Here is a 26,361-nt window from a genome sequence, read left to right as displayed (position 1 = left end):
CTGGAAATCCAAGACAGACAGACAAACACACTCTCTCTCTCTCTCTCTCTCTCTCTCTCTCTCTCTCCCCCTCTCCTTCTTCCCCCCGGCTCTCCTGAAAGAACTCAGCAGGCCAGGCAGCATCTATGGAATAAGAGTAAACTGTCAAAGTTTTGGCCTGAGACCCTTCATCTGCCTGTCCTGCTGAGTTCCTCCAGCATTTTGTGGATGTATGGTTATGTGTATGTTGAGTTAATTCTTGATATTTGATAACTTATGGTGGAAGTTGTTTTTAACATAGGCTTGCTATAATTTTTAGGGGAAAAATTGTAATTTGCACCCTGAAACACCTGACCGTTCCTTTCCTCAGATTTAATTTTCCTGCACTTCCTGCTTTCTTATCCCATTGATAAAGGCCAAATAAAACATTCAGTGGGGGCTGAATCCCTTTTCAAGGCACTGTATGTTGTATATATTAACTAGTAACATTCTTGCACCAAAATGGTGTTCTGTTAAAATCTGCGGGGTTACGTGTAGAGTATTGTGCAACATTGTAATCCACTGCTTCAAAGGAATCTGCGTCCTGTTTAACACGACTTGGCAAAAGGATCTCACATCTGTTCAGAATGCCGGCTAACCAGTAATCACATGACCAAATAAGACAGGAAGTTTAAACCCAGAAATCCTTTACTTCAGGGCAAAGGGCACTGAACTTAACTTCCCTTTATTCCAGCTAATGGAAAAATGCTTGAAGTGTCTGATTGCTGTATGAACTGTACTCTTTGGGTCCATTTTGTTTTGAAATTCTTCTGTGGAGGATTCTAAATGGCTTCTGTTCTTTGAAACTGCTGGCTGTAACTTATTTTAATTAACCTCCAGCTTGCTGGTGGTTTGTCAAGTACAGAATACACAAATAAATGTACTCCAAGGCCTGACGGACTGAAGACAGAAAAGTCGCCACTTTACAAGAATGGTAAGAAAAGAGGAATGTGAAATGTAACATTTTAATATACTGGATTTAATATTGCACCTTTTAAAAGATACATTGATTTTGTAAATCTTATAATATCATTTGTATCCATATGGTCCATTTGTTAACAATGTATAGGTCACAAAGGAGTCAGAATCAGTCTTACTATGTAAAGGGAGGTTGCAGCTTAGTGCCTGAAACAAATATATGTTTCATGTGGTAATACCATTTTATCACTTCTTATGCTGTTATCTAATATTAAGTAGAGTAACCAAGATTTGCTGTTAATCTTGGATCTTGATCCTAGGACAGAATGTTACGGTGATTTAAGTATGATGCTAATGCAGTAGTGAGAGCATGCAACATTCAGAATAAGGCGTCACAGGTGTTTCTGGGATCTTGTGATAGACAATTTGTCTGCCAAGTTTTAAATCCTTGTTAACACTTTTAATGTTCTTAATTCGTTGTAAAACTTGAGGCTAAAGTACCATTTCCAAACAAGTAAATCCTTTTCAACATTCAATCACACCTCAGTTGTTTAAAGAATCATAGCCATACAGCGCTCACAGCAGAGAAACCAGCCCTTCAGCCCATCTAGTTGTTGCCAACCTGTTTTTCTGCCTAGTCCCATCTATCCACACCCGGATCATAGACCATCCTTCCACTCTTATCCACATATCTATCCAAACTTCTCTTAAATGTTGCAATTAAATCTGCATTCGCCACTTCTGTTGGTAGCTCGACCCACACCTGCAGCACCCTCAGGTTCCCATTAAATATTTCACCTTTCGCCCTAAACCCATACCTCCTGTTCTTGGCTTGGCCAGAGAAAATTCCTGCATGTGCTACCCTATCTATACCCCTCAAAATTTTGTATTCCTCTGTAAGATCTATCTTGTAGCCAGATAACCAGACCTGCGTCCAAATTCACTTCACCAACATTTTATACATGCGGCCTCACCAGTGCCTGTACACTTGCAGCATAAATTCCCTACTGTTAAGTCCAATCCCTCCAACAACATGGAGCAACATTCCATTTGCCTTCTTAATATCCTGTTACATCTGCAAACCAGTCTTTTACAATTTGTACAATACAAATCCCTCTGCACAATAGCATGCTGCAATCTCTCACCATCTAAATAATAATCTGATCTTTTTCCTTCCAAAGTGGATGACCTCACATTCACCAGTGTTGTACTCCATCTGACAGATCCATGCCCACTTGCTTAATATATCTATATCTCTCTGCATACTCTGTGCAGTTTGCTTTTTCACTCAATATAGTGTTATCAGCTAACTTAGGTACACTACGTTTGGTCCCGTCTTCCATATCGTTAATGTATATCGTGAACAGTTGCAGCCCACCATGACCCTGCAGCACTCCGCTCACCACTGACTGACGACCAGAGAAACAGCCATCTATCTCAACTCTGCCTTCTACCGGTTAACCAATCCTCCACCAATGTTAATGTATTACTCCCATCTCCATGCATCCTTATCTTATGGATAAGTCTGTTTTTGTCACGTTATTCAAAAGCTTCTGGAAATCCAAGTAAGTAATATTTGCCTGTTATCTTCTACACACTTTGCTGATTATACCCTCAAAGGACTCTAGTAATTTTGTCAACCAAGACCCTTCCTTTATTAATCCATGCTCTGTCTGCCCGATGGAACCACCTCAATCCAACTATCTCAGCACCTTTCCCTCACTGATAGCTTCAGGCATTTTCTCATCTACAGACGTTAAACAAATGTACCTATCCAAACTTTGCTTAACCATTGAAATCAAGCTCACATGCACCACTTGTGCTGGCAGCTCGCTCCACACTCACAACCCTCTGAGTGAAGAAATTTCCCTCCATGTTCCCCTTAAAATTTTCACTATTCACCCTTAATCCATGCCCTCTGGTTGTGGTCCCACCAAACTTCTGTGGAAGAAGCCTGCTTGCATTTACCCTATCTGTACCACTCATAATTTTGTATACCTCAATCAAATATCCCCTCAACCTTCTACATTCTAAGGAATAATCTATTCAATCTTTCCTTATAACTCAGGTCATTCAGACCTGGCAACGTCCTTGTAAATTTTCTCTGTACTCCTTCAAATTTATTTACATCTTTCCTGTAAGTAGGTGACAAAAACTGCACACAATACTCCAAATTAGGCCTCACTAACATCTTATACAACTTCAATATAGCATCCCATCTCCTGTACTCGATACTTTAATTTATGAAGGCCAATATGCCAAAAGCTTTCTTTATGACCCTGTCTACCTGTGACACCACCTTCAGTGAATTATGGACCTGCATTCCTAGATCCCTTTGTTCTACTACATTCCTCAGTGCCCTACAGTTCATTGTATAAGACCCACTCTGGTAGGTCCTACTGAAACACAACACCTTGCACTTGTCTGCATTAAATTCCATCTGTCATTTTCCCGGCTGATAAGGATCCCCCTGCAAGCCATGATAGCTCACTGTCCACTAGACCCCCAATGTGGGTGTTGCCTGCAAATTTGCTGATCCAGCTAACCACATTATCATCCAGATCATTGATATAGCTGACAAACAACAATGCACAGACCCCTGTGGTACTCCACTAGTTACAGGCCTCCAGTCAGAGAACCAGCCATCTACTACCACTCTCTGGCTTTTCCCACAAAGCCAATGTCGAATCCAATTTACTACCTCATCCTGAATGTCAAGCGTCTGAACCTACTTGACCAACCTCCCATGCAGAACCTTATAATACATTCCAAAAACTTTCCCACTACTGATGTCAGCATCACTAGCCTATAATTTCCTGGTTTATTTTTAGAGCCTTACTTAAACAGCGGAACAACATTGGCTATCGTCAATCCTCTGGTACCTTTCCTTTTTGTAAAGATGAATTAAATATCTCTGCTAGGGCCCCAACAATTTCTGCATTTGCCTCCAGTAGAGTCCAAGAGAACACTTTGTCAGACCCTGGGGATTTATCAACCCTGATTTGCCTCAGGACAGCAAACACCTCCTCCTCTGTAATATGTATAGGGTCCATGAAGTTGATACCGCTTTGCATCACTTCTATAGACCATCTCCTGATTAAATATAGATGCAAAAAATTATTTAAGATCTCCCCCATGTGTTTTGGCTCCACACATGGATGACCATTCTAATCTTCCAGAGGACCAATTTTGTCCCTTGCAATTCCTTTGCTCTTAACATATCTGTGGAATTACGTAGGATTCTCCTTCACCTTGTCTGCTAGGGCAACCTCCTGCCTTTTTTCAGCCCTCCTGACTTCATTCTTAGTTGTTTTCTTGATTTCTTACTCCATAAGCACCTCATTTGTTCCTACCTGGCTAACCTGTTGCATACCTCCTTTTTTTTTGCTTAACCAGGGCCTCAATATCTTTTGAAAACCAAGGTTCCCTACACCTTATCTTTTATTCCAACAGGCACATACAAGCTTTGTACTCTCAAAAATTCACTTTTGTAGGCCTCCCATTTCCCAAGTACACCTTTGCCAGCAAACAGCCTGTCTCAGTCCAGACTTGCAGATCATTTCTGATACTGTACCATCAAAACTGGCCTTTCTCCAATTTAGAATCACAACCTGTGGATGAGACCTAGCTTTTTGTATATTTACTTTGAAACTAATGGCATTGTGATCACTAGATGCAAAGATTTCTCTCACACAAACTTTTGTCACCTGTCCTGTCTCATTCCTTGGAGGCAGATCAAGTAAGGTAGACTCTCTCACTTGGAGTTCTATGTACTGATTAAGGAAACTTTCCTGAACACATTTGGCAAACTCTGACTCACCTAGTCTTTTTACAATATGGGAGTCCCAATCAATATGTGAAAAGTTAAAATCGCCTTCTATAAGAGCCTTATGTTTCTTGCAACAGTCTGTGATCTCTCTAAAAATTTGTTCCTCTAAGTCCCTTGGACTGTTGGGTGGTCTGTAATATGGCCCATTAATGTGGTCATACCTTTCTTATTTCTCAGTCCCACCCATAATCCTCACTAGACGAGTTCTTCAATCTGTCCTGATGGAGTACCGCCGTGACATTTTCTCTGACTGGTAACACCGCCCTTCCTCCATTAATCCCTCCTGCTCTGTCGCTTCTAAAACAACAGAACACCATAATATTGTCCCGCCCCTCCTGCGACCAAGTTCCATTAATGACTACAACATCATATTTCCAGGTGTTGATCCATGCCCTGAGCTCATTTGTCCTTCCTATGTTAGTTATAGCGTTGAAATAGGGCACTAGCCCCAACATGCTCAACCTTTTGATTCCTGACTTTGTTTGCGGTCTTACCGACACGTGTCCACACAACCTCTCCACTAGCTCTTCTGGCACTCTGGTTCCTATCCCAGCTTTTTATGAATAGACTTGTTCTCTGTGAGAGTCGGAAAGTTTATAAAAGGTCTCAGCAAATAGCCTGGCTGCAGACCTGCTTACTGTGATGTAGGTTCCTGCAAGTTTAAAAATGTAAGTTGAATTAACCTTTGGAAAGGGGACATGTCACAACCTGTTGGTAGTGATTAGACTATTAATGTTTGGACTTATGAAGGTCTTTTAAGTGGAACAGCCTGTACCTTCCATAATTTTTTTTATGTAAGATACAGTGATAATTCTCTGAAAATAAATATTTATATGACTAGGCACAGAACATTCTAAAACATTGCTAGTTTAAAATGATATTCCATGCTCTCAAAGTTACAGACTGCCAGGCCTAATACTTTGGAGTACAGGAATACTGGTAAGACAATAAGTAACCCAAGCCAGATCTGCTTCTTAATTTTATCCACCACCGATGATTCTGTCACCAAGATTCTTACCAATCATAAATCTATCAACCTCAGTTTTGACATTTTAGTTAATGTAGATTCAACAGTTTTTTGGAAGCAGGAATTTCTCTATCCTGAAGGTGGCTTGGTCTTAAGTTTAAGCTTGTTTCTCATTGATCTGTGCTCCCACAACTCCAGAGGAGACTCTCTGTCACCTTTAACGATAATCCTGCGTGTGCCAAAATGCTTTAGCTGATGGGTGACCATGTTGTCAGCCACCACCAAGGGGGCAGAACTCTTGACAATTCTTGATTGTGAATGAAAGCAAGTAGGCTTGTTCTCTGTTTCTCCCTCCTAGCTAATGAGCAAAGGGACATCAGAGAATTTCGCACACACCTGCTTGTGGAGTCACGGTTGTACAGAATAGATAGAGCTTCTCAGATTCAGATGCAGATTTATTGGTCACATGTACATACAGAGAAGTGGGTTGCTTGTGTTCACAAAACCTAACTAAGCATATGCTGGGGCAGCCCGTAAGTGATGACAACATAATATGCCCCCAGTGCTTGATGGAACACAGAAAACAAAAATCAACAAAATGACAACACTAAATCAAGCCCCTTTCCTTCCTCCCACCCACCCACTTACACACATGGTCAGCCCTCCAACTCCAGGACAGCCTCCAGTCTCCAGGCTTCCAAACTGGATCCAATCTTTGGTATCAGTCCCCAAGCTATCCAATGATGGGACATCAAATTCCTGGCTTGAAATCTGGGCTTGCTGATCAACCAGCCCTCGTGTCTCTGGCTCACACAGATGTATTATCCCAGGACCTAGCAGCCTGGTGGAGGTTATCCCAGATATCAACCCCTCCTTGTGAAAAAATAACTTACCATGGTTTCTCTCCTTAAGCATATGCTCTATTGATTTTGATATCCTTACTATGGGGGGTAATATTTTGGCTCTCTACCCTATCCACACCTCTCATAATCTAATCTACTTTTATCAGTCCATCCCTCAGCTTACTTCATACCAGGGAAAACAAACCCAGTCTGTCTGATCTTTTCCATAACTAAAGTCTTTCTATTCGTACAAATCTCTTCTGCACTTGTTCCAGTATAATCCCATCATTCCTATACAACAGCATACAATACTCCAAATGTGGCCTAACTAGTGTTTTATAAGGTTGTCAAGTATTTTTGCTTCTAACATCTCACATTAAAACTGTTACCATCTCTCATCTGGGCTCCTTCACCTGAGGAAATAACTTTCCCTCTATCTGCCTTCCATCAATTAAATCTTCCTTTCATCAGGGAAGTTTAATAACTTCTCTTACTAAAGGGAAGATAAACCATTTAACCTGGTTTTGTTCTGATAAACCTGCTCCAAGTGTATCCAAGGCCAATATAGATGAACTGGTTTAAGTACCCTGTCTCTAAGAGTGTTCAAACTGAAGTCTAACTAGAGCTTTCTGGAACTGCACTGTGACCTACATCTTTCTGAATTTCATTCCCTTTGACATGAAAAGCAAGATTCTGTAAGATTTCAGAAATTCTTTTGTAATTATCCACTAGATTTCAGCAGCTGGATGCCTGTTCAGTTGTCCTCAACAGTCCTCAGTTCTCATCATTTAGAAAATTCCTTTTTCTGAAGAAGATGACCTCAAACTTAATCCACATAATTTATTTCTGTGAATCCTTTGTCCAGATCCCTCTTGTACATTTCTATCTACAGCTATCTCCAATATTTAGAGCGCCACCAACAAACTTAGGTATGAGGTGTCATCTATAAACTTGGATATGAGTCATGACATTCCTTCATCTAAGTTATTGGAATATGTAATGAAAGCTGAGGCCCTTGATTAGAACCATCAGACTGTCTAATCACACCATGCCAACTTGAGAACCCAATCTAGCTCTGATCTGTAAACCGATCTGTAAAGAAAGTGTTCATTCAGTTTAACTTTTTAATATCCATATTGTTTCTGCAATCTCAAATATTTCAATAATGTTGCTGTGAGATTGCTTTCCCATCATTAGATGCTATGCAATATGACATGACTCCAAAGGTTTACAGAATTCCAACAATAAGGATATCATCAAACTAATGCAAGTACATGAATGTTTAAAAACTATGACATAAAGAGTGAAATTCCATCACTTGTATTCGACATAACATTAACTCAGTGGCCACTTTATTAGGTACATCTGTATACCTGTTTATTAATGCAAATATCTAATCAGCCAATCATGAGGCAGCAACTCAATGCATAAAAGAATGCAGACATGGTCAAGAGGTTCAGTAGTTGTTCAGACCAAACATCAGAATGGGGAAGAAATGTTATCTAAGTGTCTCTGACCAGGGAATGATTGTTGGTGCCATACTGCTGATTTCCTGGGATGTTCTCACACAACAATCTAGTTTACAGAGAATGGTGCAACAAAAACAAAACAAAAAATAACATTCAGTGAGAGCCAGCTCAGTGGGTGAAAACACATTGTTAATGAGAGAGGTCAGAGGAGAACGGCCAGACTTTTTCCACATGTTGCAACAGCAATGTGCTGAAGAGCATCTCTGAACATACAACAAATCGAACTTTGAAAGTGGATGGGCTACAGCAGCAGAAGACCACAGACTTATACTCAGTGGCCCCTTTATAAGGTACAGGAGAAAATGGCCACCGGGTATAGTTTGTTGAACTTGCACTATATCTTGCATTGATGGCCAAATGAATAGTCTTCCTCTAGAATTTTGGTAAACAGTAAGATTTGTGATTAGAGAGCAGCATTATAACATGCTCTTGATGATCTAAATCCAAAAATACTTCATACTGCTTAGTTCAACAGGAAGACAATACCTGGAAACCCAGCCCACGTTAATTCCTAAGGTCCAGCCTCTAGAGGAAAAATTCCAGAGAAGTACAGCATTAACAATGTATTTGCTCCTGTAAAGTATACCCATGTTGACTGCCACAACACCACTTGAATTTATTCCACATTCTGCATTAACTTAACAAAACTGCACATTTTAATTCCCACAGTGTTTGCATTCTGTGCATCATGGAAGCCAAAGTCAACCATTTACAAAGATGTCTCAATGGCATTTATAAGGTAAAATATGTTTATTTTAATAATTAATCTTTTATTCCAAAATTAAACAAAGTATTATGTTCTCTGCACATTTTGCATTTTACTTAAGAGTGTGAAGTCTCATTTGTAGTTATGGGTAAATCAACAATATAATTTAATTACTGCTTTTACTAAATTTGATGCCTTGTAGAGAAGTTTATGGAAAGGTGGTTAAGAGGTGGTTGAAAGTGAACACAACGTGCTGGAGGAACTCAGCAAATGAGACAGCATCTGTGGAGGGAAATAAATAAAAGTTTTGGGTTGAGACCCTTCATTAGGACTGATGAAAAAAAAATTGTTTTCTGGTGCATTTGGGAATCTGGAGATGTGTTTGAAGTATCACTAAAGGTAACCAGCAAACCCATGTGGAAGAAAGAGGGAATATTACTGATAAAGTTAAATCTGTCAAATATACAGCTTACCGCTAAAGGGGAAGAAAATCATGTGAGATGTATCAAACCTTCACACCCACTTGTGTAGTTGCTAAAGCTGAATTTTATTTTCAGGGGAATTTTTAGCATTTTGTTTCAGCACAACCTAGTATTCGAGAAGTACAATCAATTACTTTCTCTTGCTCTCAAAGAAATGAGCTCTGATCATTTGATTTTGGGTTAGCTCATTCTCTGTATTATGGAACCATTTCATAACTATGATGGAGGTCATGTGAAGCTGCTGCAGTGGTACCTGTTATTGTGGATTTCAGCTTTGGAAGTTTTGATAGATGCCATTAACCAAGCCACAAAACATTTTTAAAGTTCGAAGGTCAATGCAAAATTTATTATCAGAGTACATTCATGTCACCACATACAACTCTGAAATTCTTTTTCTATGGGTATACTCAGCAAATCTTTAGAACAGTAATTGTAAACAGTAAACATCAGGAACTGTAAACAAACTGTGCAAATGCAGATATAAATAAATAGCAATAAATAACGAGCATGAAATAACAATATAACAGAGTCCATAAATAAGTGTAGCTATCCCCTTTTGTTCAAGAGCCTGATGGTTGAGGGGTAGTAAATGTTCTTAAACCAGGTGGTGTGAGTCATGAGGCACTTGTACCTTCTACCAGATGGCAGCTGCGAGAAAAGAGCATGGTCTGTGTGGTGATCTTTGATGATGGATGTTGCTTTTCTACGGCAACCTTTCATGTAGATGTGCTCAATGGTTGGGTGGATTTTACCTGTGATGTACTGGGCTACATTCACTACCTTTTATAGAATTTTCCACTAAAAGGCATTGCTGATTCCATACCAGGCCATAATGCAGCCAGCAGGCACACTTTCCACCACACATCTGTAGGAGTTTGGCAATGTTTTTGATGACACGCTGAAGCTTCGCATACTCCTGGGATGTAGAGGCACTGTTGTGCTTTCTTTGCAATAATATTTATACGATGGGTCTGGGGCAGTTCCTCTGAAATAGTGACACCCAGGATTTTAAATTTACTGACCCTCTCCACCTCTGATCCTCCGATGATTACTGGCTGATGGTCCTCTGGTTTTCCTCTCCTGAAGTCTACAATCAGTTCCTTGCTCTTATTGACATTGGGTGAGAGGTTGCTGTTATTAAACTGCTCAGCCAAGTTTTCAGTCTTTCTCCTGTATGCTGTTATATCACCCTCTTTGATACAGCCCACATCAGTAGGGTCAGTAGTAAATTTGTACTTAGTCACACAATCAAAAGTGTAAAGCAAGTAGGGCAGGTGGCTAAGTACACATCTCTGTGGTGCTCCTGTGCTGATGGAAATTGTGGAGGAGATATTTCTGCCAATCTGAATTGACTGGGGTCTACAAATGAGGAAATCCAGGATCCAAATGCTCAAGGGGGTAATGAAGCCCAGGTATTGGAGTTTACTGATTAGTTTTGAGGGGATAATGGTGTTAAACACCATCCCTTTTGATGCAGTTAATTATTGCAGCAAAGTTGTGATTAAAAGAACACTTGCTAAATTAAATTTTCAATATATGGGAAAAGACACTTAGGAGTGAGTTGAAGAGAAATGTCTTTATTCATAGGTAGTGGACCTCAGAAAGCAGCAAACTTTGATTGCCTTCCTCCAACACCTATTTTGATTTTTCTACCTGCTAGGTATAGCTCCAGGCGTTGGAGAATTTTCCCTTACTTATCACTGACTTGGTTTTATTATTTTACATCTATAACTATTCTTAAATGTCCTCAAAGTAAGTAGCTTTTTCAACAATTTAACGTATGATAAGTAGGACATATTCCAAGGCATGTACTGATGATGACTGACAAGCCCAGATGAATCAATTTGTCTGTGAGTGCTGGAGCCTGTAAGACATTGCTTCATTTAGTAATTCTAGTTGGAATGTTTAGGATATTTATGAATGTTCCATTCTATTTTGTGGTATTGGTCCCAGGGCGGGGTAGTAACTGGGTCTTTGCTATAATGCCTCAATTTGCATAAGTGGAATTGTACATTCTTCTGCAATATACATATGAGTTTTAGTCCAGAAGATAAAGCTTAAGAACATAGGGATAAGAATACACTTTGGTCTAACTCTTGCTGATAGTCCGTCTCCCACTCTGTTCCTACAGCTGCCGTACCTTCAACAATGGAAATGTTAAGGTCTGGAATTTGCCTTCCAAATGTGTTTGCCCCTCCTTACTTTCTGGCTCACTCTGCTTTTCAACATCTCTCTCATTCTTTAAGGCTGTTGTTTAAACCCCCACTCCCTTTTGATCAAGCACTTTGATGCTGATTTTAATGTGTCTTTTTTAGGCTTGTTGCTAGTTTTTCTATTCCCAATGTTTTGCCACCCTTAAAGGCAGTTAGTAAGTGACATGTTGTTGTTCAGGTTGAAACTGTGATCCAATTATCAATGGGAAAAAATAATCAACGTGTCTGGACAAACCTCACTCAGCTTCCAATGTGCGACTAATTGCCAAAGGCCTAGAGCAATCTAATTACTTCTGCTGTAATGGCCGTGAGAGTTTGACAACAGACACATCCTGAACAGCTCAAGCTGGTCCATGCAATCAAAGTGTTCAGAAGCTTGATGAAGTGCAGATGTTGACTGAAATTGAATGAAAAAGATTACCTACTGTGTATAGGAGTTTGTTTATATACTGATTTGGTCTTTTTTTAGGTCATTAGTGGTGCGAATAATATTTTGTGTGGAATCAGCCAGCCATCTGTGTGCAGTGAAGTGCTGCAGTCTCCACAGGGAGTTGCTTACATCTCAGGTGAGAAAGATTGGTGGCTCCAGCCAACTTCATTACTGAGGCATTCATCCGTGCCTTTTGTTAACTCTGGACCTGTCTAATCCAGAGTTCTCTTGGCCATTCTCCCACTCTCCATAATCTTGCTTGTATTCTGTCATGGGCCTGTATGCTGTGTTGGACCTAACTCTACATGCTACAGTCCTTTCAAAGGTACATTTAATGAAAGAGAAATGTAAACAATATATATCCTGATTTTTTTTTCTTCGCAACCATCCACGAAAACAGAGGAGTGCCCCAAAGAATGAATGACAGGTAAATGTTAGAACCCCAAACCTCCCCCCCCCATCTCCCCCCTCCCACTCATAAGCAGCAGCAAAGAAACAATCCCCTTCCCCCACTGGCATAAAAAGCATCACCACCCCACCGAGCACTCAAGCGTCTAGCAAGGCATCAATAAAGCACAGACTTGCAGAACCCCAAAGACTACTCGTTCACCCGGTATTTGACATACCACAGGCTCTCTGTCCCTAATAAGGGAGAAAAGAGGTGTCTCAGTTTGGAGACATAACAAACAACTCACTGATTTACAATGTTAAAAGTCCGTTGTGTCGCTTTTTCTAAGTTCTGTGCCCAAAGATCTCTCCTGTGATCACCAGCCTTTGCTAGCTTCTGCTCTTCTGCCCTGTCTTTAATTTTTGGTTCCTTTCCCTGCTCCGTCAGTTCTTTGTGTCTACTCTTGCATTGCACCTTAGCCATTTCTTACTGAGCATCCCCGAACTCAGCCAGTCCATCTGCCATCTGTAGTACTCTCACCTGGGCCTGGATTTTGGAGTTCACTCTCTTGTCACACATCTTCTTTAATGCCTACCTTAGCCATCCTAAATCTCCTGATTTTTAAAGTTTGTACATAATAGTTGCTCATCATATGAATCTATGAGCTTTTAATAAAATGTCCCAAAGCCTATCATTGTCAGAAAATCTTTGATAGTGAGTGTAAAATAAAACAATTCCAACAAGTCAATTGAAATGTTTTAATAAGGTTACTTATGGAAGAATCACATAGATCAATCCCTGCCAAGCATAAGTTCCCTGTCAGCATGCCTGACTTTCTGGCCGCAAATTAGTGGTAATGTGGAAACGCTGTTGTATCTCTGGACCTGCAGAGCCATTTAGAAAGTAGAGAAGAGCAGTAGTTTCTTTCTGTGTCAGCAGAATCAATATAGTTTAGAGACAAAATTAGTTCAATAATACACGCCTTGGTCTAAATACTCCACCGTGCAACTAGGTGTTGGACTTCCTAACCAACCGATAGTCAGGAGGTACAACTGCTCCCTCCTCTTCAACATGGGTGCCCCCCCCCCCCACCCTGGGGACATGTGCTGAGCCCATTGCTGTACCCAAGTAATCACATTATCAAGTTCACCGATGACATAACAGTGATGGGTCTCATCACCAACGATGATGAGAGGTTTACAAAGAGGAGATGGAAGAACTCGAGGCCTGGTTTCAGGCAAAAAACCTCTTCCTCAATGTCAACGAGAAAAGGAGATCGACTTCAGGAGAACTCGGACCACTCACCCCCCCCCCCCCCCTTTACATTGGGAGCACAGCAGTGGGTACAGCAAGCAGTTTCAATCAACAGGGAGTGCACAACCTTTTATGGCCCCGGAACGCATTCTACAGAGTCAGGAAAGCTCCCCAGTGCCTCTCCTTTCTGAGGAGACTGCAGAATCTGTACTCACATCATTCTACAGATGTGTAGTGGAGAGCACCCTGACAAGCTGCATCACTGCACGGTACGGAAACCGCTCTGTGGTGGGAAGAAGTCTCTACAACGGGCAGTCAAACTGCCCGTCACATCACCAGCATCAACTGACCCACCATCATGGACAAATACACAGAAAGGTGCCTGAAAAATGGCCCATAACATCAAGAATCCCACCCACCCTGCTCATGGACTGCTTGTCCCACTCCCATTAAGGAGAAGGTTAAATAGCATCTAGGCCAGGATCACCAGTCTCAAGCAGTGAGACTGATCAACACCTCAACCCACTATCCTTCCCTCCACTCCCCCAACCAGCAGTACTTTATCATTTCCTGTCAGCCACTTTACGGACTTACAGTTCATCTATGTATATAAGCTATCTTATGTATTTATATTTATTGAATTATTTTTATTGCATTGTAGTTTTTTTGTGCTTCATCAGGTCTGGAGTAATAATTATTTTGTTCTCTACACTTGTGTAGTGAAAATGATATTACGCAATCTTGAATCTTAACATGCAAAGTGTTTTTGGGATATGGGTGCTAATTAAATTGGAGGTAATTTTTGTTTAGAAGTTGATGTTCAGAATGTTTTCTTTATTTATTTTGTGGCGATCCAAGTGGAATTGGTATTGGTTCATTGTCACTTGTGCTAAGATACAGTGATAAGCTTCTCTTGCACACTGTTCATGTAGATTAATTCATTACACTATTCACTGCAGTAGAACAAGATAAAACAATAACAGAATGCTGAATGAGGTGCAACAGTTGCATAGGAAGTATAGAGCAGGTGGATAATAAGGTTCAAGATCATAATGAGGTAAGTTGTGAGGACAAGATGGCATTTTATTGTCCTAGGGAACCATTCAAGAATGGTGGGGAAGTAAGCATCCTTGAGCCTGGTAGTACATGCCTTCAGGCATTTGTAAGTTGTAAGGGGAGAAGAGAGAATTCCTGGGTGGGTGAGGTGTTTGATTAAGCCTACTGCTTTACTGAGGCAGCAGAAAATGTTGACAGAATCCATGGAGGGGCGACTGGTTACCATATCCACAACTCTGAAGTTTCTTGTAGTCAAAATAGGTGCACCAAGCTAGTTGCATCAATAAAATTTGATAAGATTGATGGGGAAATGTCAAATGTCCTTAGTCTCTGAGGGAGTAGAGGCATTAGTAAGTTTTTTGGACACAACATCTACATGGCTAGACCAGGACAGTCTTTTGGTAATGTTCACTCCTAGGAACTTGAAACCCTTAATCTCAACAACGAAAAGCCAGCATTTATGGTCCACTCCTGATTGTACTTGATAAGGTGGTTGCACACTGACTCTTTGAATTGCTGCACACTTTCTAATGAAGAAACTGCTGCTGTTCTAATCAATAAGAGGTGCCAGGAGTGAGACCCAATGATGCCGAAGGAACAGTGCATGTCATGGAGCAGGGACCGTGTAGTTTGGTCAGGACTACAGGTCAAAAATATTGACGTTGCCTCTGTTGATGAGACATGGTATTGTCTGGAGACATGGACTTCAATTCATCAAATAATGTTACGTTAGGCAATAACTTATGCAAAAATCCTACTATGCATGTAAGGCCTTTGAGAACTTTATTAATATGAGGATTCATATTCATCTTAGCATTTAAGGGATGATCCTGCCTGGGTTGTTGGCGAAAAGTCCAAAGCATTCATCATGCTCTTGGGAGCTTCCTTAGGTTTCCATGGTTCCTGTGTTATTTTTGCATTCCATGCCCCAGGCCAATTGTTTTCTATTGCATTGTCCACATTCCATGTAGATGTGAGATGGAGGGCCATCTGCTTAAAAAATACAGCATCTTCCTCATTGGCAAGTTTGAGGATAATCCTTGGTAACCAGAATGCTACAACTTTGGACAGGGATGATTTAGAGTGAGAACACCAAATGAGGGAAATTGAAGTGGTCGACGTCACACACAGCAGTTTATGACATTTGCATCTACGAAGAGTAAGAACATTTGAGGTCCAGTTAGATTGTGAATTTGAAGTCAGATATGGTGAAGACTCCAGCTAAAGGAATGGGTATCAGGTCCAAGGAAGAAGATCAATAATTCCGTCTTTCATTCCATGGTAAACAAAGTAATCAGTAACTTCATTAGACTGATGGATCCTATGGTTAAGCTGATAACTGATGTGCATATCTACAACTTGTTGCGAAAGTTTACCCATCTGCACAATATCATAATCCAAGTTCTCTTTGCAACTCCTAGGTGTCAGTGAGGTGTATAAAGTGGCAAAGAGAGTGGAAGGAGGAATGAAAGACTTGAAAATCGACAGCGAAAATCTCCAGGATTGTCTGAGAGACATTGAACTAACATGGAACAACCTACAAGCATTCCTCTCACTTAGTCCTTCCGTGTTACATATGCTGGTAAGTCTAGAAATCTCGGGCAGCAGTATGAATTGTAAATGCTTTCAGTTGTTTGTGTGATTATCCTATTATCATTTTAATAAATCCATTGATGCACTAGTGCTTTGTATCACATTCAAAACATTTGGGACCTGCTCTTTATTAATTTGTTTTAGCCAATTCACTTAAAATTACTAAAGCTTGGCTGTAGGGATGTAGGGGTATAGGTAGCATGGATGCACACTATTCTTATCCCAGGGAAGGGGAATTAAAAACTGGCGAGCATAGGTATAAAGTGAGGGGTATAAAAGGAACCTGACAGATGAATTCTTCAGAGAGTTGGTACTTATGTGGAATTAACTGCTAGAAGATGTGATTGAGGATGGTACAATAAAAACATTTAAAAGACATGGGTAGGAAGGGTTTAGAGGGAAATTGGGCAAATGGGACTACCTCGGTGGGCACCATGGTCAGCACAGACATAATGGTCCATTCGCCTTGTTTCCAAGCTGTATTACTTTGTACTCATTACATGAAGTTCAAGGGGGATGTTAGAGGAAGGTTTTTCACTCAGAGAGTGGTTGGTGCGTGGAATGCATTGCCTGAGTCAGAGGTGGAGGCAGATTCACTAGTGAAGTTTAAGAGACTACTAGACAGGTATATGGAGGAATTTAAGGTGGGGGGTTATATGGGAGGCAGGGTTTGAGAGTCAGCACAACATTGTGGGCCGAAGGGCCTGTAATGTGCTGTACTGTTCTATGTTCTATTACATACCCAAATCCTTGGTCTCACAAGGCCATTTTCAGATGAAAACTGAAGACTGTATGTCAAATATATCGACAGTTCTTCTGTTTATGGGACACAGTGTTGCCTGGAGACTGTTGGGCTTTTTCCATCAAATCTTGTGCACGTTTGGCATAACTTCCGCAGAAGTCCTACTGTGCAAGGCATCCGCCGTGCTCCATGGAGCTTCCTTAAGATTCCATGGTTACTGATTGCCCCTGTTCAAAGTAAATTTATTATCAAAATACGTATGTGTCACCGTATATTATCACCTTCTTGCAGGCATTCACAGTAATACAAAGAAATATAGTAGAACCAATGAAAAACTACACACAAAGACTAACAAACAACCAATGTGCAAAAGGAGACAAAATATGCAAATTATTTTTAAAAATAACGCCGAAAACTTGAGTCGTAGAGACCTTGAAAGTGAGTCCATAGGTTGTGGCATCAGTTCAGAGTGGAGCGGTGATGTTATCCAGGTGCACCAGAAGATTGTGCCATGCCCCGGCCTAATTCACTTCCTCTGCATTCTCCACATTCTGTGTAGGTGAGATATCAAGGAAAGCTGGCACAATACCATGGGCATTCTGCACTGCAGGAACACTGGAGACTTCCCTTATGAAGTACTGGAACTGAACACCATAGAAACCGGCCCTTTGATCCACCTGTTTATGCCAATCATCATGTTGATCTATACTAATCCCACTCGCCTGCATTAATTCCATATCCCTCTTTGCCCTGATCATTCAAGAATCTGTCAAGTTTACAGGAAGTGATTTACTGGTCATGCATGTTTTTACAGGTGAATATACTGTTATAATCGAAGACTATTAGTTACAGGTCCGTACAGTGACTGGTTTGCCTGATTGAACTTGTTCTCACATTGGGCAACATCACCTTCAAGTCCACTCACTTCCTCCAGACCAGAGGTGTGACTGTGGACACTCGCATGGGCCCAGGCTATGTCAGTTTTTGTCGGGTATATGGAACAGTCCTTTGTTTCAGAGTTACTCAGGCCCACACCCTCAACGTTTTCCTCACTACAGCATTGGTGCTGCTTTGTGTACTTTAGTGGAACGTGATAATTTCATTACCTTGTTTGCCAATTTCCATTCTGCTTTCACCTGCACTTGCTCTGACTCTTTACTTCCATTTCTGGAACACTGACCATGGAGTCATTACAGCCCATGTAGTCCATGCTGAGCTGTTACTCTTCTTAGTCCCAATGACCTGCATCCAGACTGTAGCCCTCCATACCCCTCCCATCCAGTTCTCTTAAATGTTGAAATGGAAACCATGTCCACCACTTCTGTTGGCATCTCTCTGATGGAAGAAGTTCCCTCTCCATGTTCCCCTTAGAAATGTCACTACTCATCCTTAACTTATGACCTCTAACTCAAGTCTTATCCAACCTCAGTGGAAAAGGTCTGCTAGCATTTATATGCCTACTATCTATATCTCTCATAATTTTGTATATCTCTATCAAACCTCCTTTCATTCTGTTACACTCCAGAGAGTAAAGTCCTAACCTATTTAACCATTCTCTATAATTTGGACCCTCAGGTCCTGGGGACACCTTTGTAAATTTTCTCTGTATCCTTTCAATCTTATATTTTTCCTGTAGGTGGGTGACTGGAACTGCACACAATGCTCCAAATTAGGCCTCACCAGCATCTCAAACAACTTTGACATACCATCCCAACTCCTGTACTTAACACTTTGATTTATGACGGGCAGTGTGCCAAAAGCTCTCTTTCTGACCCTGTATACCTGTGATACCACTTTCAAGGCACTATGGATTTGTAACCCTCTGTTCCAATGCACTCCGCAGTGGCCTACCATTCACTGTGCAGTCCTACCCTGGTTTGTTCTCCCAAGGTGCGATACCTCATACTTGTCTACATTAAATCCCACCTGCCATTTTACCAGCTGGTCCAGATACCACTGCAAGTTTTGATAGTCTTCTTGCTGTCCACCACGCCCCGTATCTTAGTGTCATTTGCAATTTCTTGAACCAGTTTACCACATTGATGCCCAGATCACTGATATAGATGTCAAACAACAATGGACCCAGCACCAATTCCTGCAGCACTCCATTAGTCTAAGCCTCCAGTCAGAGAGGCAACCACCGACTACCACTCTCGGGCTTCTCCCACAAAGCTAACGCTGAATCCAATTTACAAGCTCATCTTGAATGACAAGTGACTGAGCCCCCTGACTAATTCCCCAAACACAGGCAAATGGGACTAGCTTAGATGGGCATCTTGGTCTGCCTGGGTGAGCTGGATTGAAAAGTCCCTTCAATAGGTTTCAGCAGGTACATTTAATATTAGAGAAATGTATACAATATACATCCTGAAATTCTTTTTCTTCACAAACATCCACGAAAACAGAAGATGCCCCAAAGAATGAATGACGGTTAAATGTTAGAACCTCAAAGACCCCAACTCCCCCCCCCCCCCACACACACAAGCAGCAGCAAAGCAATGACCCCTCCCCTTCCCCCACCAGCAAAAAAAGCATGGGCACCCTCCATCGAGCACTCAAGTGTGCAGCAAAGCATCAATAAAGACGCAGACTTGCAGAACCCCAAAGACTACTCATTCACCCGGTAATCTGACATGCCACAGGCTCTCTCTCTCCCTAATAAGGGAAAAAGAGGTGGACTGTTTCACAGCGAGAGGGGAGACATAACAAAGCAACTCACTGATTTACGATGTTAAAAGTCTGTTGCGTCACTTTTTCTGAGCTCTGTGCCCAAAGAACTCTTGTCTCTGGGCACACAGCCAGCAGGCAGCTCGCTGCTTATGATCTTCAGTCTCCCACGATGCACCAGGTGGTGCCACCAGCCTTGAATCTGCCCGCGCCTCCAGAGCCACGAAAATCCGGCATCCTGAAGGCGTGCTAGTCTTCCAGGCCGCGTCCTTGGTATATTGAAAAGCGGCCAGTCATGAGGCCCCGAGAGCGGGTCCCATTTCCCCAAAGAAATGAAGTCAGCATGTAACTCCAGGTCAGGGTCTTCAAAAGAACCCTGAAAGGGAAAAAGAGATATTAAAGACAGAAATAGAGTTGTTTCGGCAGATGCAAGCAAAGGAGTTGCTGTTAGGCACCACTGTCTCCTCCTAAGTTCCGCCTCTTTTTGTGCTATATTACTCCATGGTTCAAACGCCATAGCATCCTACCCTGTCTCCTGTAGAGAACTTATTCCCCATTCTCACAGTTACCCCTTCTCCAATGCTGAGGCCTTCTGTCCATTTACCTCAGAAATACCTTCCTTCTTCTTTGAACACTGGCTTCCTCTCTGCCATTGTTTACAAAGCACTTTGCTGCTTACCATCCAATCACAGTGCCTCTTATCTCATCCCCTCTCCGCTGGGCCACAAGGATAAAGATCCCCAGCTCCTTCCCTTCCACCACACCAGCCTTTGCACTCAACAGATTGTTCTCAAAGATTTCTGCCAACTTCAAGGAAATTTTGCCACCAGACTCCTGCCCTTCATCCTCACTCTTGCCCTCTATCCTCTCTCCTCCCTTTCCAGCATTCCCTGGGCCCTACTCTTCCATTACAACTCACCACTCCACTTTCTACAGTATTTTCCCTTGAATCTGCAGGTGATACATCACAAGTCCCTTTACCCTTTCCCTTCCCAGTATCTTAAAAAATCAGTCATTCTTTCTAGATGGACAACATGGATACAAGCCCTTTGTCCAACTGGTCCATGTTAACCAAGTTGAGGATCGAAACTAGTCCCACTTGTCAGCTTTTGTCTGAGATCCTTCTAAACCTTTCCTGTTCAAATGTCTTCTAAAGGTTCTCATTGTACCTGCCACAACCACTTCCTTTGGCAGCTCATGCCACTTACATACTACCCTCTGTGGGGGAAAAAAAAATTGTCCCTCAAGACTCCTATTAAACCTGTCATTGCCCCTGGAGAGTTGAGGAACCTTGGCTTTCGATTCATTAAAAACATACTGAGCGATTTAAAGGGAATTATGGGATATGGGGATATGAGGAAAATGGTGCCCTGGCAGAAGAGGGCCTGGAAATTTGAGGATTAGTAGAACTGATTCAAAGAATCGAGTGGTCTTCTCCTCCTCCTTGATTCTCATTGTATTTTCTGATTCCATTGTTCTTTATACATTTAGATAGCAATACACAGAAAATGCGAGAGGAACCCAACAGGCCCAACAGCATCAATGGAGGAAAATGAACAGTTGATATTTCAGGCCACGACCCTTCCTAAGTCCTGTCCAAGGGTCTCAGCCAGAGACGTCAACTGTCCATTTTCCTCCGTAGATGTTGACTGGCCCACTGGGTTCCTCCAGAATTTGGTATACGCTGTTTCAAGTTTTCAGCATCAGCAGTCTCGTGTCTCCATACACCCAGACAGGTCTCCTCTACTCTGAAAGACAGGATTTGTAGAATATCATGTCATAAATGGATTCTGTAAATCTGGACATATCACCTTCCTGTGCTTTTCAAATACCAGCTTTCCTTCATTCCTGACATTTGTATCAGATGCTTCTGGTGGAACAAGGTGACATTTTGGGGGGGAAAGGTCATCACTCTGCAGGTCTCCTGAAATGAGTTAGAAAGAGTTCTGGGCCAGCACATTCTGTTAAGGGTGAAAAGCAAAGACAGCAAGATTAAGGGATCTTGTATGACAAAGGATATTGAAGATTTGATAGAGAAAACAAAGGAAGCATGTGACAGGTGTCGGAAACTAGAAATGGAATTGGTTTATTATTGTCAAGTGTACTGAGGTGTAATGTAAAGCTTGTATTACATACAGTCATCACAGTACATTAGGAGAGGACAAAGGGGCATAGATAGGGTAGATAGAATTGTTTTCCCATGATAAGGTTATAAAAAACAAGAGGACATTAATGTAAGATGAGGGGAAGGATTTGTAGGAAATTTGAGGTTGAAGAGTGGTTGACATCTGGAGCTCCACCAGAAGAGTCGATGGATTCAGATACAGTGCTTGAGACATTTTGCTGGACCAATTACTGATGATTGGGATTACTAAGGATCAACATGGATGTGATGGGTCAAAGAAGTAGTACTATACAGCTCCACTGCATTTGCAAACTGATGTACTAGTCAATTTTTCCCCATGCATTGCTGCATAGAATTACCCTGTAATAATAACCATCTTCATAAACCGAAAGGAAGGAATACACTTATTTGGTAAATGAGAGCAGGCAGCTCTCTAGCTAACGTGAAGTTTGTCTTTTCATATTCTGCAGTGTTCTGAACAGACCCTTGACTGTTTAGCCGTCGCAGATTCAGCAAATGATCAGAATGAAACCTGTGGAATATGCCTGCTCAGAACAGCCAATGAACTTAATGCAAGTACAAATGATTCAGACCGGCTGTTTGCTGCATTGAACCTTGGGGCCGATTGCTAAATTTGAATGGACACAGGTCATTTGCATGTTATTTTCCTTGCATGCTGTGGATTTTTAATATCAAATAGGTTTGCTTTTAGGGCTGGTTCTTTCCTCATGGTGATCCTTTATCTCATCAGCTTTGGGTTAGCCTATACACTAATTTACCTCCTAATTCTGTACTCGGTGCTGTGGAATAAATACCCCTTATTAATACCAAATGAAAATGCTGCAGAATTAGCAAATGCATGACTTAGTTTTCAAACCACAGCTTTACACTTCTTTCTCTTTTTTTATATATAGGGCAAAGTAAATTCAGTGCTTTACAACAGTTGCTACTATCATGCAAGTTGTGCAAACTTTTGGTTAAACTGCGTGGATTCAAATTTACCAGGTCTTATTGCAGTTGATGGAAGATCTCAGGCTTTGGAACAAGCAAGTTAAAGATTGTCTTGCTGTTCCTGCATTGAACTGCAAACAAGTGTTGCACAGGTTGTGAAGGTTTTACTCTTCCTGTGGCCCGATGAATGTAAATGAATGTAAATTATATTTATTCTTGGAAAAGGAAGAATTCTTTACAAAATAAATAATTTTGTCCATGGCTCATTGTATTATATATGAGGAAAAATACCTTAATGCATTCTATAGACAATGTAAAAATAGACTGAATAATCATGCAGACAGGTTTGGCCACTGTTTTTATCCATTAATTTAGTCCAACATCGTACTGCCAATCTTTGCCCACCTGGGTGGGATTTCTCTAAGCTTGTATTTCTATTTTTGCCTGGATGTACTTAACTTAGTTGATAGATTACTACCAACATTCTCACTGATGTGGTAAAGCACCAATGCACTTCTCCATTTTTCCGTCACTGGGCTTGAGTATTCTATCTAGCTGTAGAAGAGAAGGTAAAAATCGATGGGTAGAAGGTAAAGAGCATTGTGATATTGTAAGCCCTTATCAAGTGGAAAATTTATCTTACTGAAAAACATTAAAACCTACATTTCAGATTATTTGACATACACTTAAGTGTAGGTCATTCAGTCACTCAAATCTTATTATTCAATACATCTTGAGTTATATATTATTTACTAGGCATCACTGAGAATACATTAGTAATTTTGCCTTTAGACTGATTCACTTTATGTAGTTGTGGCCAACTGCTAAAGAGAGATATTTCAAATATCTTGTGATCTATGAGTAATCCAAAGAAGGTATGTACTTTGTTGAAAGACTGCACTATTATGAATGTAATTTTACTTTGAGCTTTTTGAAAGTTCAAGTGGATAAAATGAATGCTTAAGTGAAAGACTAATCCTCAAACATTCATGTGCTGCTTAACTTGATAAATGTACACGTAGGTGCCTGGAACTTGGGCATTTCATATACAAATCACACATAAAATCCATGTTATTTTGGGTTAGATTGCGCTAGTGATTATTTGTAGGTGAAATGCTCTAGACATCACCCTGTACAATTCGTTTCACAGTGTCTGACGTTTACCTGGTGATAGTGATGCTTCTGTTCAAGTACTGACACTCTCTTCTCTCCTATGCAAACTGGAGTCTTTATACACAATTTATGGTCATTGTTTAGCATTGAAATCACAGTTATGAGTAGTGTATGCTAGTTGATTGCATTTATATTTATTTAAAAGGATCATGTTGCCTGGACAGTTTTGGAATTGACTGCCAGTAGTTCAAAGTAAATTATGAATAAAGTATATATATGATATCATATGCTACCCTGAGATTAGTTTTCTGGTAGACATTCACAGTAGAGGAAAGAAAGACAATAGAATCAATGAGAAATTTCACACAAAGACCAACAAACAACCAATGTGCAAGAGGTTGCAAATATGCAAATAAAAAACACAAATAACAATAATTAATAAATAAGTACATAAATAATACCGAGAGCACGAGTTGTAGATTCCTTGAAATTGAGTCCGTATGTTGCGGAATCAGTTCAGGGTTGAGTTGAGTGAAGTTATCCACACTGGTTCAGGAGCCTGATGGTTGAAGGGTAATAACTGTTTCTAAACCTGGCTCCTGTACCTCCAAACGCCTTCTTGGCTGATTTCCAAGTAGGTTACTCAACACCTCAAAGGAAGGGTGAAATCCAATATCTAGCCATATGCACAATAAGATCGTGCCACAGATGGGACAGAAGTACGCCAAGGCACACCCACTTCCACTGACGCTGCAGGTGCCATCCTGAGTTGGCCCGATATGCCCAGCAGCAGAGTTTCATTGTGATATCTGAAACAGCTGGAGGATGCTTCACCCATGGAAGCAGGACTTGAGTTGATAGCTTAGGACCTTGTATTTTAAAACAGATGCCAGAACTTGCACCAATCACAATGACTATCATCCCTTAATGCTGCACCAGCCTTGGCAGCTAGATTACAGCAACACATTCCACACTGGAAATCCCCAGCCGGTCAGGCTGCACCAGGGGAGGGAGAGAGAAATAAATATAATGGTTCAGGTCACTGATCTCTCCGGGGTGTTGATGATCAGTTCTCACAATTTCTGAGAGAAACACAAGATCACACAACCTCAACACAGATCACAGCGTGAAAAGAGGCCCTTGGGACTACCAAATCCAAAATAACCATCCACCACTCATTTAATCCACCTTTTCTATTCACGTCAGCTCCATATTAGGAGTGATTTAAAATGGAATGAGAAGACACAGGTGTGTTTTATGTGCTGCCCAATAGCCAAAAAATTATATTAAACCATTGAACTGATATTATTAAGAGCAGATATTATTCCAACTGTTTGCATCAGCATGAGAGAAACAACCAATCAGATTTGATCAGTATACCAGAAGCTTCCTCTGCACTCCAAATAATAGCACAGGTTTTATATCAGTCGTGTAAATACTTAGGTATGTCAGTTAAATACAGAATCTGAAAGTGTGCAAATGACCAATGAGTAAAGATTATATGTCTTTTCTAGACAATAAAGCTATTGATGTTCCATTTGTTGCCTTTGATGTTTAGTAAATTTAATCCAAATTAATCTTGTATTTTGCCACATAAATGGGATTATCCATAGCACTGAGTGAAAAATGGAGCAGCAAATGGAAATGATTTAGTCCACATAAGAACGTTTACAAATACTGACTTAAGGAAAATATACTTTTCTTACAAATGATGGATAATTTGCCTCAATAGTAAATGATTTCATAATTTAATAATTAAGCTATTGAACAGCAATATTGGTGTTCAGGAAATGATTAGAACTGCTACTTATCCAGCTGGATGAGGTTTCAAGAGGTGACATGAGTCAGTAATATATTCAACAAAATGCATCCTCTGTCACTGGGTGATTTGGCTGCCATTAATTCTTGATCACTCTTCCCCTGGCTATAGGTAAGAAGGTGGAACTGTGTGGTTCAAATGCTTCAAGTTTGACCCAAGCATGGTCACTCCAAACTGGAACCAAGAGAAACTGATACTGAACAAAATTACTCTAATAAATAGAATAAATAATTATATATTGAAGTTCTATTAGTGTAAGGACTATGATGGTCCCTGCACAAGGATCATATACAAATTACAAGTGATATATGGATCAGGTACAAATCATCTTTCTTCTCCCTTTTTGGTAGTGTTACATACACTTGAACACGGGACAGTGGGATGATGTTATGTCACGTGATGGCATGTTCCAAATGGTATTAAAATCAAACACGCAATCTGTAACGATGTTCTCATTTTTATTTTTGTGCAATGTTGTTGCCAGTTGGAGGTGTGGAGGCTCCACCGGTTTTGTTTATTGCACGTTTTTTTTCCTCTTATAGTCCGGAGAGTGAAGGCATTACTGGAGTTATCCAAGTTCAAAGGATTGGATAAAGTTAATGTTGTTCAGTGTTTGGGGGAATGATAGACCTTTGTGACTTCGTTCAGGAATTGTGGCATGCACATTTGAGTTAAACCCCTGCAAAGTCAGGAAGGTTTGTGTAGTGACCACCCTCCAG

The 26,361-nt window shown here is 40.8% G+C and overlaps 1 protein-coding gene across 2 annotated transcripts; it reads left to right on the top strand.

Moving 5' to 3' along the window:
- Window positions 1–676: 676 nt before the first annotated feature.
- Window positions 677–25,360, top strand: LOC132404227 (synergin gamma-like). Of its 2 annotated transcripts, none has more exons than XM_059988322.1 (6): window positions 677–952; window positions 8,773–8,842; window positions 11,974–12,070; window positions 16,054–16,214; window positions 22,230–22,331; window positions 22,674–25,360. In XM_059988322.1, the coding sequence occupies exons 2-6, from the start codon at window positions 8,792–8,794 to the stop codon at window positions 22,812–22,814; spliced, it is 552 nt and encodes a 183-aa protein (XP_059844305.1). In that variant the 5' UTR covers window positions 677–952; window positions 8,773–8,791; the 3' UTR covers window positions 22,815–25,360. The 2 variants fall into 2 exon arrangements, with proteins under 2 accessions (XP_059844305.1, XP_059844306.1); XM_059988323.1 differs by having other exon boundaries at window positions 22,230–22,407.
- The last annotated feature ends 1,001 nt before the right edge of the window (window positions 25,361–26,361 follow it).

Source organism: Hypanus sabinus, chromosome 13 (genome assembly GCF_030144855.1).
Source record: "Hypanus sabinus isolate sHypSab1 chromosome 13, sHypSab1.hap1, whole genome shotgun sequence".
Lineage (NCBI taxonomy): Eukaryota > Metazoa > Chordata > Chondrichthyes > Myliobatiformes > Dasyatidae > Hypanus > Hypanus sabinus.
This window is presented reverse-complemented; position numbering and strand designations above follow the sequence as displayed.

Bases quoted from the DNA above. Each gene is read 5' to 3' on its own strand.
- LOC132404227 (XM_059988322.1), top strand. From the start codon at position 8,792: ATGGAAGCCAAAGTCAACCATTTACAAAGATGTCTCAATGGCATTTAT. The intron at 12,071-16,053 runs GTGAGAAAGATT...TGCAACTCCTAG, and splicing joins GGGAGTTGCTTACATCTCAG to GTGTCAGTGAGGTGTATAAA. The intron at 16,215-22,229 runs GTAAGTCTAGAA...CATATTCTGCAG, and splicing joins CTTCCGTGTTACATATGCTG to TGTTCTGAACAGACCCTTGA.